This window comes from Staurois parvus, unplaced genomic scaffold, assembly GCF_062004578.1.
Source record: "Staurois parvus isolate SC_StPar_1 unplaced genomic scaffold, SC_StPar_1.0 ptg001642l, whole genome shotgun sequence".
Lineage (NCBI taxonomy): Eukaryota > Metazoa > Chordata > Amphibia > Anura > Ranidae > Staurois > Staurois parvus.
The window spans coordinates 139,442-153,138 of record NW_028319438.1 but is presented as its reverse complement, the minus strand read 5'-3'; the positions used below and the strand labels follow the sequence as shown (position 1 = coordinate 153,138).

At 42.4% G+C, this 13,697-nt stretch overlaps 1 protein-coding gene across 1 annotated transcript in view; it reads left to right on the top strand.

Annotated features, from left to right (window-relative positions):
* Positions 1-13,697, top strand: part of STAG3 (STAG3 cohesin complex component) — a 185,767-nt gene that overhangs the window by 165,945 nt on the left and 6,125 nt on the right. The window contains exons 29-31 of the mRNA XM_089663227.1: positions 462-609; positions 1,836-1,916; positions 7,973-8,048. Of these exons, the coding sequence (XP_089519353.1) occupies positions 462-609; positions 1,836-1,916; positions 7,973-8,048 (305 nt within the window). The remainder of the gene's footprint in view (positions 1-461; positions 610-1,835; positions 1,917-7,972; positions 8,049-13,697) is intronic.

Genomic DNA, 13,697 nt, shown 5'->3' with positions numbered 1-13,697 from the left:
GAGGGGTTGGTGCATGGAAGCAGGGGGATTGAGATGAGAGTGAGGGTTGCGGAAGCGGCCAGAGAGGGGAGGCTGCTGCTTCTGTGGGTTGGAGTTTGATGGTGGAGGGCCAGGGTTTGGGGCAATGTCTCCAGAAGTTAGTAGTAATAGGAGGGTGAGGGAGTTAAGGTGGGAAAGGTGTTTTGGTGGTAAGGTGTTTAAAGTGCCATGTACTTAGCCTCACACAGAGGTCCTGTACAGCGATCGGTGTTCCACTGTGTCCAGAGGATGTCCGGCACGTATGTCTTTTGGCTTGTGCACACGTGCAATGTCTTGTGTTGGATTGCTCTTCAGAGTGCATTTGACAGGCATGAGAAGGTGTTATGTCACCTCTACACCGTCCTATTCTCCCATGTTGGCCAGTAAAGATGAACGTGCACAGCATTGGGTCATTGTGAATGCTATTGTCTGTCTCGCAACAGATTTACAAGATTCCAGCAGTGTTGTGGGTGAAGAGGAGCACAGAAGCGCACCAATACTGACCTCCACAATGGTGCATGAGAGGAGTGAAGCTTCAAGTCCAGCAAGAGGGAAAGAGACTGATGAATCAGACTCGGATTTCGATATGAGGTCAGGAAATCGTTTAATCATTGTCAAATGTATACTCTTTAAAAATCTGTGCCCTTTAATATTATGTATGCCATTTGTATTTTCTTTATACACTCACCGGCCATTTTATTAGATACACCTGTTCAATTGCATGGTAACACAAATTGCTAATCAGCCAATCACATGGCAGCATTTAGGCATCTAGACGTGGTGAAGACAACTTGCTGAAGTTCAAACCAAGCATCAGAATGGAGAAGAAAGAGGATTTAAGTGACATTGAACGTGGCATGGTTGTTGGTGCAAGGCAGGCTGGTCTGAGTTTTTCAAAAACTGCTGATCTACTGGGATTTTCACTCACAACCATCTCTAGAGTTTACAGAGAATGGTCCAAAAAAGAGAAATCATCCAGTGAGCGGCAGTTGTGTGGAGGAAAATGCCTTGTTGATGTCTAAGGTCAGAAGAGAATGGGCAGACTGGTTCAAGATGATAGAAAGGCAACAGTAACTCGTTCAATATGGACCAAAATCTCTGAGGAATGTTTCTGACACCTTGTTGAATCTATGCTGTAACGGAACCGGACGCCGACTTCACTAGGGTATTTCCGTTAGACTCCCGCTTCCATGTCCGAACACAGATCCACGGACACCACTCTTGAACGAAACAGCACACTTCATGGTATGTAAGTGTGTATACATCCCCATAGCTGTATATATGCAGTGTGAGATCTAAGGCACTGCTGCCCCTGACTGCTAGTTTTAGGAGATTGGAGTGAGATTTGGTGATGCCCTCTTACCCCTTGTGTGCTGTTTGATGTTACTGTACTGTTTCATGTACTGTCCCCCCCTCTATTGTAGAGCGCTGAGGAAACCCTTTGGCGCTATATAAACTTGATAAATAAATAAATAAATAAATGTCCTCACTGTGCTGATCACTCCTCCTTGCTGGAGGCTCTGACATAGAAGACAAAAAGCCTTGCCTCTACCAAGATGGCTGCCTCCACATAGAGACACTGCAGTACAAGGGTAAGTCCATGTCCATAATGGGTAAGTGTCAGCTGCGGGAAGATGACAGACAGTACTGGTGACTATTCCCTTTGCCATCTGCATGCATTTTTTAGGCAGAGCTTTCAGAGTTCAGTTCCTCTTTAATTGATTGAGGTGATATGATGTGATATACTGGTCTCTTTTGCTTACCTGAAATGCTTCTAGTACAACCAGGCCGCTCACTGAAAACATTCCCTTTTTTAGTGGATCTTTTCAAATCCGTCGTCCTGTCCAGATACCGAGACCCCAAAGAGCATCATCCATGCTGCCCAGCGCCATGCACAGGTGAGATATTTCCCTTTTTACCACGGCAGGGTGAAAGCTGAAAGACAAATTGTTCCTGGAGCTCTACGCTAAGTGTATTTCTGAGTACCAAGAAAACAAACAGAAGGCGCATTGGCCTAGTGCATTACCTTAAATGACATTTATTGAAAAAGATGATCGATAATATACTCACAAAAGACGAAAATGTAAAAGCTCATCATATAGAACAGCATTGTCCAGTCCGCATGGTGTGGCTATCCACATAGGAACATTGGACCTCCAACAAGTCCTATTTTGACAAATCAGTCTGCATAGATTGGCTTACAAGGGACATCATTTCCCAGTCTGAGGCAGACACTACACCAACCAGTACCTTCTCTATAACCAGAGACTGCACTTCAATGTGGAGGAATATTGCCTGAACTCTCATTGGATGAGATGGTCCATAAAGACTAACCATGTGGTTCTATGTACTGCCACCATATGCGATTGAGTGCTGGGTTATGTATCCACTATTGGCCATTTGAAATGTGCACCCCCATGATTTCAGTGTTTGTATGCAAGTAACTCTTCATTGCTACTGTATATGCAATAAGGATTACAGCTACCTATTTATTCAGCTTTAGCTTCACTTTGTTTTAGAGGTATTGTTAATATGAGATATCCCAGAATACACTAGGAAACCAGTAAGTGTGCCAGGAAGACGTCATCAGCAGTCACTTCCGGTTCACGTGTATATATTCTGGAAGTGTCTGGTGCAGACGTGACATCTAGTGTGCAGGGAGGAGCAGCAGGAAGGTGAGCGGGGTCTGGACCAGAGCAGAGCAATTAGCAGACGGGAAACGTGGTGTGCAACACAGGAACGTTCTAGTGGAAGGTGAGCAGGGACCAGAGAGATAGGACTGAGCGGCAGAGGATCAGCAGAGCTGGGAGACCGGAGCAGGAGCAACTAGCAATGTCACACATGGTGAACAATGTGGAATTGGCAAACCAGAGGATCAGCGGAGCTGGGGGTTACTACTGAGTGGGGGATCAGCAGAGCTGGGGGGTTACTACTGAGTGGGGGATCAGCAGAGCTGGGGGGTTACTACTGAGTGGGGGATCAGCAGAGCTGGGGGGTTACTACTGAGTGGGGGATCAGCAGAGCTGGGGGGTTACTACTGAGTGGGGGATCAGCAGAGCTGCGGGTTACTAAGTGAGGGATCAGCAGAGCTGGGGTTTACTAAGTGGGGGATCAGCAGAGCTGGGGTTTACTAAGTGGGGGATCAGCAGAGCTGGGGGTTACTATTGAATTGGGGATCAGGACGAAGCAATTGTAAATAAGGCCCTTTTTCAGGATTCCATACCTACTTCGGCAACAGTCCAATAGCTGTTTGAAAGTTTGCAAATCTTCGGTCCCTTTCACATGGGCGGACTCCTCCAAGCAGATGACAGGTCCGGGTCCACTACTCTTGTGCAGAGCAGACACGGGACACAACCCCCTGTTCTCTATGGGGCAGTTGGATGTAAACGGACTGCCTGTCAGTTTACATCCGACTGTCACCTGATTCCATCCGCTAGACCACGGTTGTCAAATTGGCGGCCCTCCAGCTGTTGCCAAACTACAAGTCCCATGAGGCACTGCAAGATTGACAGATACAAGCATGACTCCCACAGCCAGAGGCATGATGGGACTTGTAGTTTCCCAACAGCTGGAGGGCCTCCAGTTTGACACCCCTACGTTAGACGGATGGGGAACAGATCCCTCATCTGTTTTTTTCGGATCGGATGCAGGCGGGTGTAAGCAGACACATGCCAGTATACATCCGCCTCCTTATAGAGAACAATAGATGGTCCAATCAGGTCTGCCTGAAAAACTGGCAGATGGACCTGATTGGTCTGCCTGTGTAAAAGGGGCCTAAGTTTACAGTTTTGTATCAATGGCATCAGTTGGAGACACTTCTAAGATAATGCAGAAATCATTGACAGGTGCACTTGACCTGCAGCTGACCACCTTCTGACTTTTCATTAACTTGTAAGGGAATGCAAATCCCGCTTAAAGCAAACAAAAGTTGTCAACACGGGCCCGTAAGGGGTCTGCAGTACGGCCCCCCACAAAAACACACACCTATAAGGTACAGGTCGTGTGCCCTAGTGCAGGAGGATGATAGAATAGTAGGTATATTTATACAGTGTGGGGGTCAATGTTACATATGTAAAACAATAGTTACTTGTATATGAATTGTAAAGTATATATAAAGCCAGACCTTTTCTTCTTTACATTTTGAATAAAGTGGTGAAGGGTTAGAACCCCTGTCTAGTTTTTATTTCTCTCTCTGCCCCTGTGAGGGAGATTTACTCCTTCTATTTTTAATTGTCATTTGTGGCCACTGATGAGCACTAGACGTGGGGGAATCCAGAATTTTGACTTGTCACTAGAGCAGGAAGAAAGGGGAGATCTTTCAGCGGTGATGCTATTCCAGCTGGCCAAACACTGCTCGAATTTCAGCCGATTTCCTGCTGGATCAGCCTAAATTTGAGCTGTGGGTGGCCCTGTATACTTTCAGTCAACTTTTTTTTTGAAGGTGCCAGTCCAGAAACCTTGGCCAAACAGCACTTGCAATTGAATCTGAAGCAGCAGCTGATATTCCTTCATCCTTGCTGTTTAGAGCATGGATGGGGGAAGTCATGTGCTTCTCTCTTTCTGCCAATAGGGCTGGACAGGAGACCTGCAGAGTGTGTATGGCCAGCTTAAAGTGGTTCTAAAGGCTCAAGGTTTTTTTTTTTTGTTTTGTTTTTTTTTTACCTTCATGCATTCTATACATTTAAATGACCCCCCTTTTGATCCCATGATGTCCACGAGAGCTTCGGCTCTCTGGGGACTCTCACTTCTGATTGGCTGAGGCAGCAGAGGGAACCATTGGCTCCCACTGCTGTCAGTCGCAGCCAGTGAGCCAATCAGGAGAGGAAGGGGGTGAGGCCGAGGTGTGGCTCTGTGTGTGAGTGGGCATGCAGAGCCGCGGCTTGGGAGCACGCCTGTTCAGGGGTGCCTCCATAGAAAGCGGTTTGCTATGGGGGCACCAGACAGGAGGGCGGGACCAGGAGCACTGGCAGGGGTCCTGAGAAGAGGAGGATCCAGGCTGGATGGGTAAACCATTACACAGAATAGGCACCTTCTGTGTGTAGCAGCCCCCCTAACATTTAAATGAGCCCCCTTTTGATCCTGTGATGTCCACGAGAGCCTCGGCTCTCTGAGGACTCTCACTCCTGATTGGCTGAGGCAGCAGAGGGAGCCATTGGCTCCCGCTGCTGTCAATCACAGCCAGTGAGCCAATCAGGAGAGGAAGGGGGTGAGGCCGAGGTGCGGCTCTGTGTGTGAGTGGGCATGCAGAGCCGCGGCTTGGGAGCACGCCTGCTCAGGGGTGACTCCATAGCTAGCGGTTTGCTATGGGGGCACCAGAAAAAAAGGAGATGCCAGGAGCGCCGGCGGGGGTCCTGAGAAGAGGATCTAGGCTGGATGGGAAAACCATTACACAGAGTACGTAAGTATGACATGTCTGTCAAAAAAAAAGAAAAAAAAAAACAAGACTTTAGTATCACTTTTAGAGGACAATTCCGGTAACTAATAACACCGCATTTCTTTTACTTGGAGAGTTTTCCTTTCACTCTCTCTTTTGTCTACAGGACAGACAATGAAGGGAAATCTCCCCCTCTATTCCCTACTTCATGCAGAATGAAAATAATGTTTTGGCTTTTGGCATACTTGAATGTGAGCACGCTCATTCAGTAGCAATGATACATGTGGATGGAACACTCAGGTCCTGTAGATGCTATGGGCTAGTTCTGTATAGTTGTTGGCCAGAACAAAGGTCTTCCTCTCTGTCTTATTAAAGTGGAACTTTAGGTTGGGATTTAAAAATTGGTGGAGAGGCAGGACTTTTAATACATTAGAGGCATGCTTACATTAAAATGTCTTACCTGCCTGTCCATCCCTGTACAGTAAGCTGCGCACCAGGGGCGGACTGACCATTTGGAAACTCAGGCACTGCCCGGGGTCAGTAGGGGGCCCCATGAGATGCCCCTGGTACCTTTTGCATAGGCTTTTTTGAGTTTGGGCAAGGACACAGGGGCCCCATGATCCCCTATTGCTGGGGGCCCCATGAGTTGTCAGTCCGCCCCTGCCGCGCACTGCACAAATTTGGCAATGCCGAATCTGATGGAGTTCCCACGCATGCGCTGGAGTGACGTCATCTCCATCTGGCCAATGACAGCGGCTGGCGATCGGGACCCAGAGAAGCTGGTCGCCCAAAGATGTCAGCAGGGAGCTCTGGGGATGGTGCATCGCTGGATTCTAGGTGTGTATAGTTCCATTTTAAAGTGGAGCTACACTGCATCCAAGCACCAGAAACCAACGTTATTTAAATCATTTTTAATATGTAAAGCAAACCCCCCCCCCATCCATCCATGGGGTTGATTTACAATAGAAGGCAAATAGACTGTGCACTGTGCAAGTGGAGCTGCTCCATGGCTCACTAAATGAAGCAAAGCTATACTTTGCAAAGAATACCCAATCACATCCAAGGGAAATAAAAAAAGAAAATTTGCATTTTTGCTTGAAAATGATTAGATGATGAAAGTCAGCAGAGCTTCTCATCATTTACTAAGCTCTGGAGCAAGAGCTCTTACAGAGTGCAAGTGCACTTTGGAAAGTGCACAGTCTGTTTGCCTTTAGTAAATTGACCTCCATGTCTCCATGTTTAATTTTGCTGAGAAATCACTTTCAAAAACAGCCCCATAGCATTTCAGGCCGTGGCCATCTTGAGTAAGGGCTGACGATTCATCTAGCATTTACTTCCTGGATTCCATCTGCCCTTGGCTCAGGCATGCAGGCAGGAGGGTGCCATTAGCTGAGAAAACCCCCTCCTTCCGTCCTCAATACTCTTGGGATGTATCATTGCCTAGGCAGGGAACCAGGAAGTAACTGAACAAATGTAAAAAAAAAAAGTTTAAAACAAGTAACTACTTACTTCAGTTAAAGTAACGCAGCGCCATAAATGAAAAAAAAATGGCCTGGTCATGAAGGGGGGGGAAATCCTCAGGAGGGCAAGTGGTTAAAGGAGAAGAAAAATAATAAATGCACATTTATTATTGTTTTACACTGCAGCCTGTAAAGCATTGCACCCGCGATCAGGAAATTGTGGTTGCTATGCCAGGATCCTGCAGACTGTCAGTCAGCTGCCTGTACCTCCCGCACAGGCAGACTGTTACTGAAGCCCAGGAAGAATCAATGAGCGATGAGAGCGCTCAGCAGCACCCTCACAATTCATTGAGAACTACCGAATCGCCTGCCGCTTCAGACTTGAAGTTCAATCATTCAGATTATTTATTATTTCAGGTACTTATATAGCACCGTCAGTTTACGCAGCACTTTATATATATATATATATATATTGTGCATTCACATCAGTCCCTAATCCTCAAGGGGTGTACAATCTAAGGTCCCTAATCCTCAAGGGGTGTACAATCTAAGGTCCCTAACCCTCAAGGGGTGTACAATCTAAGGTCCCTAACTCACATTCATATATACACATACTAGGGACAATTTAGACAGGAGCCAATTCACCTCCCAGCATGTCTTTGGAGTGTGGGAGGAAACCGGAGTACCCGGAGGAAACCCACGCAGGCACAGGGAGGGAGAACGTGCAAACTCCAGGCAGGTGGTGCCGTGGCTGAGATTCGAACCAACGACCCTAGTGCTGCCAGGTGGAAGTGCTAACCATTTAGCCACTGTGCTGCCCCAGTCTTTAGTGGCAACCAGGGATTCCCTCACTTCCTGTTTGGTTATAGGACAGGAAGTGAAGAGAAATCGTCCCTATGGGACACAGATTGCAAAAAAAACGGACTTAGGTGATAACCCATCCTAACAGTACCCAAAACAGGGAAAAAAACGTTTTGCCTTCAGTTCTACTTAAAGGCAAAACAATATCTGTATACAAATACTGATAACTAATCAAACTCTGTTCCTCCACTCACATTACTAGTATATGACAAAATACACAAATCACCTTTCTTTTCTTTTTTTTTTCGGGATCCCACAGTCTCAGCCTGATGGAAGAGGATGAACAGATGGTGATAGAAGATGTACAGAGTAGTGCCGAGTCAGCAGCTGGAGATGTGAGGAATATAGTATCTTTGTTCCATATGTGCGACTTCCTGCCTCTTATAATCCTATATATGTAACCTTTGTTTATTATTATTATTATACAGGATTTATATATTATTATTATACAGGATTTATATATTATTATTATACAGGATTTATATATTATTATTATTATACAGGATTTATATATTATTATTATACAGGATTTATATATTAAAATTAAAAATTAGTGAAGCGCTTGTATCACATGAATACAATCATGTATCTCCATATAGTGTAATTATAAATCAAAGTGACCACTATATATAATAAATGTGTGTTGACTCCCTCTAGTGAAAAGAAAAAATAGTGTCAACCAAAATAGCTAAATAACACACATTAGGAAACTAAATATATAGTGCATAAATCAAATATAATGAACAGAATATATATACGTGAAAACAGAATATTGGCCACATACAATGGTGTCTAAATTATACATAAATGATATATGCCATAGGTGAACAAGACAATATCAAAGGTGAAAAAAATATTCCATGCATGTGACTGTGCTTTAAGCTGGAACACACACGTGATCTCCACTTCTAAGTGCAAGTACTCTCCTTCAAATGGCAGCAATGCCTGCTCACCTCCCTTCCTCGACCCACACAGGGCCTCAAAGCAGTTACCACCTCAGTGGTGTATTCCTCTGGCAGACTCCTTATTCCTCCTCCTCTCTTATGCAACTCATAAAAAGACAAGAAAGCCTTCCATAGTGTAGTAAATTTAATAGGCAAAGTTAAAAATTACAAAGTTTTCCACTCACATGCTCCTTTCCATAAAAAAGCGTTTTTCCCAGCCTGTGGGTAGATATGCATGCACCTGGGGGAATCCAATATGGCCACTGTGTCCGGACATACGTCACCAGGAAGTAGACAAACCGACGTGTAGCGTCACGTGCGTCGTGACTTCATCAGGGTGATGAAGTCACGACGCACGTGACGCTACGCGTCGGTTTGTCTACTTCCTGGTGACGTATGTCCGGACACAGTGGCCATATTGGATTCCCCCAGGTGCATGCATATCTACCCACAGGCTGGGAAAAACGCTTTTTTATGGAAAGGAGCATGTGAGTGGAAAACTTTGTAATTTTTAACTTTGCCTATTAAATTTACTACACTATGGAAGGCTTTCTTGTCTTTTTATGAGTTGCATAAGAGAGGAGGAGGAATAAGGAGTCTGCCAGAGGAATACACCACTGAGGTGGTAACTGCTTTGAGGCCCTGTGTGGGTCGAGGAAGGGAGGTGAGCAGGCATTGCTGCCATTTGAAGGAGAGTACTTGCACTTAGAAGTGGAGATCACGTGTGTGTTCCAGCTTAAAGCACAGTCACATGCATGGAATATTTTTTTCACCTTTGATATTGTCTTGTTCACCTATGGCATATATCATTTATGTATAATTTAGACGCCATTGTATGTGGCCAATATTCTGTTTTCACGTATATATATTCTGTTCATTATATTTGATTTATGCACTATATATTTAGTTTCCTAATGTGTGTTATTTAGCTATTTTGGTTGACACTATTTTTTCTTTTCACTAGAGGGAGTCAACACACATTTATTATATATAGTGGTCACTTTGATTTATAATTACACTATATGGAGATACATGATTGTATTCATGTGATACAAGCGCTTCACTAATTTTTAATTTTATTTTGCACTTATTGGTATCAGCTAAGTGACAGCAGCTGTATTTTGTCAATTATTCCCATGAGCGCAGGAGGATCCCTTATTATTTAGGATTTATATATTATTATTATACAGGATTTATATATTATTATTATTATACAGGATTTATATATTATTATTATACAGGATTTATATATTATTATTATACAGGATTTATATATATTATTATTATACAGGATTTATATATTATTAATATACAGGATTTATATATTATTATTAATATACAGGATTTATATATTATTATTAATATACAGGATTTATATTATTATTATTATTATACAGGATTTATATTATTATTATTATACAGGATTTATATATTATTAATATACAGGATTTATATATTATTATTATTATACAGGATTTATATATTATTATTATACAGGATTTATATTATTATTATTATACAGGATTTATATATTATTATTATTATACAGGATTTATATATTATTATTATTATAAATATACAGGATTTATATTATTATTATTATTATAAATATACAGGATTTATATTATTATTATTATTATAAATATACAGGATTTATATTATTATTATTTATATTAATATACAGGATTTATATATTATTATTATACAGGATTTATATATTATTATTATTATTATTATACAGGATTTATATATTATTATTATACAGGATTTATATATTATTATTATTATACAGGATTTATATATTATTATTATTATACAGGATTTATATATTATTATTATTATAAATATACAGGATTTATAATATTATTATTTATATTAATATACAGGATTTATATATTATTATTATTATACAGGATTTATATATTATTATTATTATTATTATTATACAGGATTTATATATTATTATTATACAGGATTTATATATTATTATTATTATACAGGATTTATATATATTATTATTATACAGGATTTATATATATTATTATTATACAGGATTTATATATTATTATTATTATACAGGATTTATATATATTATTATTATTATACAGGATTTATATATATTATTATTATACAGGATTTATATATTATTATTATTATACAGGATTTATATATTATTATTATACAGGATTTATATATTATTATTATTATACAGGATTTATATATTATTATTATTATACAGGATTTATATATATTATTATTATACAGGATTTATATATTATTATTATTATACAGGATTTATATGGCGCCAACAGTTTGCTCAGCGCTTTACAATATAACGGGAGACAATACAGCAACAATACAGTTCAATACAAGAGGGACAGGAGGGCCCTGATCCTGGGAGCTTACAATCTAGAAGGGAGGGGCTAGTGGTACAAAAGGATATATACAGATATAACTTAGCTTGGGTTACATTAAGCCTCACTTTGGGTAGGTACAAAAGTCAAAGTTTAACTCCGGTGGGATAGATTTTCACACTGTACAGAGCTTTATAACTCTAGGAAACAGGTACACTATATTGCCAAAAGTATTGTTCCGCCTGCCTTTCCCCGCACATGAACTTTAATGGCCCCCCAGTCTTGGTCCATAGGATCAATATTGAGTTGGCCCCGCCCTTTGCAGCTATAACAGCTTCACCTCCGCAACATCTCCAAAATACGTTCGTTCCTACCCCCAGACACTACTAAACAACTCGTACACTCCCTTATTATCTCACGTCTGGACTACTGCAACTCCCTCCTCACCGGCCTACCCCAACACAGACTATCCCCGCTTCAATAAAATACAAAAATCCCCCTGCGCTCCACAGAACCTAGTGAGTCAGCTGCTATCACCTATTCTCTATACCGCAAGATATGTGAAACCAAATAATATAAGTGGTGAAGCGCTCAACTTAAATAATCAAAACTAGTGCAATATCCCCATGTATAAATAATAAATCCCTAGTGATATAACAATACACAAATAATACCTCTTAGGTTATACAAATAATACTAATAAATAATACATAAAAAACTAGTGCAATATCTTCATATAGATAAAGAAGATATATCCCTGGTGATATAGTGAAAACTAATAACTCTTAAACTGTGCAAAAGGTGAAATACAATGATTATTAAAATAAATGGTGATGCCACACTGTGCAAAATAATGGCAAAGTGTTCAAATAATGTCACTCCATGCTGCAATAGTGCTCTTCGTGAAAATCTTGACGTGACTCCCCTCAATAGCAGAAATGCCCCCTCACCTTCCACATTCGACCCTTGCGGGTCACAGAGCTTTTTATATATATATCTCTCTGTTAGATGTTAATCTCCTCCACTGCCTCCACCGACCATGATCCTCCTCCAGGCAGTAAGTACCACTCCAATTACTCCCCTCATACACCGAACTTTGCCAGATAAAATTCTCCTCCACTGCCACCACCGACCAAGATCCTCCTCCAGGCAGTGAGTAATATCCAATACCCCTCACACAATGGACTCAGGCACAGAGCGATTCCATGGCATAATGCCGCCTCGAAACCAGCAACGGGGCTCCCTGGTCAAGCTGTTCTTAGCAAGGAGTACAGGGACCACGCCCAACCTTGAGAACGATTCTGGATGGACAGCCAGCCCTTAGACCAGCTAGGAGGGGATACGCCACCTGTCCTGATTGCAGGAGGAAGAAAAAGAAATCAATCAATCATATAACGGGAGACAATACAGCAACAATACAGTTCAATACAAGAGGGACAGGAGGGCCCTGATCCTGGGAGCTTACAATCTAGAAGGGAGGGGCTAGTGGTACAAAAGGATATATACAGATATAACTTAGACAGCTTGGGTTACATTAAGCCTCACTTTGGGTAGGTACAAAAGTCAAAGTTTAACTCCGGTGGGATAGATTTTCACACTGTACAGAGCTTTATAACTCTAGGAAACAGGTACACTATATTGCCAAAAGTATTGTTCCGCCTGCCTTTCCCCGCACATGAACTTTAATGGCCCCCCAGTCTTGGTCCATAGGATCAATATTGAGTTGGCCCCGCCCTTTGCAGCTATAACAGCTTCACCTCCGCAACATCTCCAAAATACGTTCGTTCCTACCCCCAGACACTACTAAACAACTCATACACTCCCTTATTATCTCACGTCTGGACTACTGCAACTCCCTCCTCACCGGCCTACCCCAACACAGACTATCCCCGCTTCAGTCTATCCTGAACTCAGCGGCCAGACTCATCCACCTCACCAACCGCTCCACATCTGCCACCCCCCTCTGTCATTCCCTCCACTGGCTCCTGATTGCCCAACGCATTGAATTCAAACTACAACACTGACATACAAAGCCATTCATAATGCTGCCGCAAACTACCTCACTGACCTGATACTCAAATACCACTCAACCCATAATCTTTGCTCCTCATAAGACCTCCTACTTTTTAGCTCCCTGGTCTTCTCCACCCATGCCCGACTGCAGGACTTCTCCAGGACTTCCCCCATCCTCTGGAACTCACTACCCCAATCCATCAGACTGTCACCTACCCTCCTCACCTTTAGGCGCACCCTGAAAACCCATCTCTTCATGGAAGCCTACCCCACTCTCACCTAACAGCCGATCTCCTCCACTCCTCCTACCACTCCATCCCCCACAGCCACTTCCTCTTGTACCACTATCCCCTCCCTCCTAGATTGTAAGCTCGAAAGAGCAGGGCCCTCGAACCCCTCGTGTATTGTTTTGTCACTGTATTGTCTCATGTACTGTCCCCCACTATAATGTACAGTGCTGAGCAAACCTTCTAGCGCTATATAAATACTGTATAATAATAATAATAACTCTTCTGGGAAGGCCGTCCACAAGGTTTAGGAGGGTGTCTATGGGAAGGTTGGACCATTCTTCCAGGTCAGGCACTGATGTCGGGGGAGGAGGCCTGGCTCACAGTCTCCACTCTAATTCATCCCAAAGGTGTTCTATGGGGTTGAGGTCAGGACTCTGTGTAGG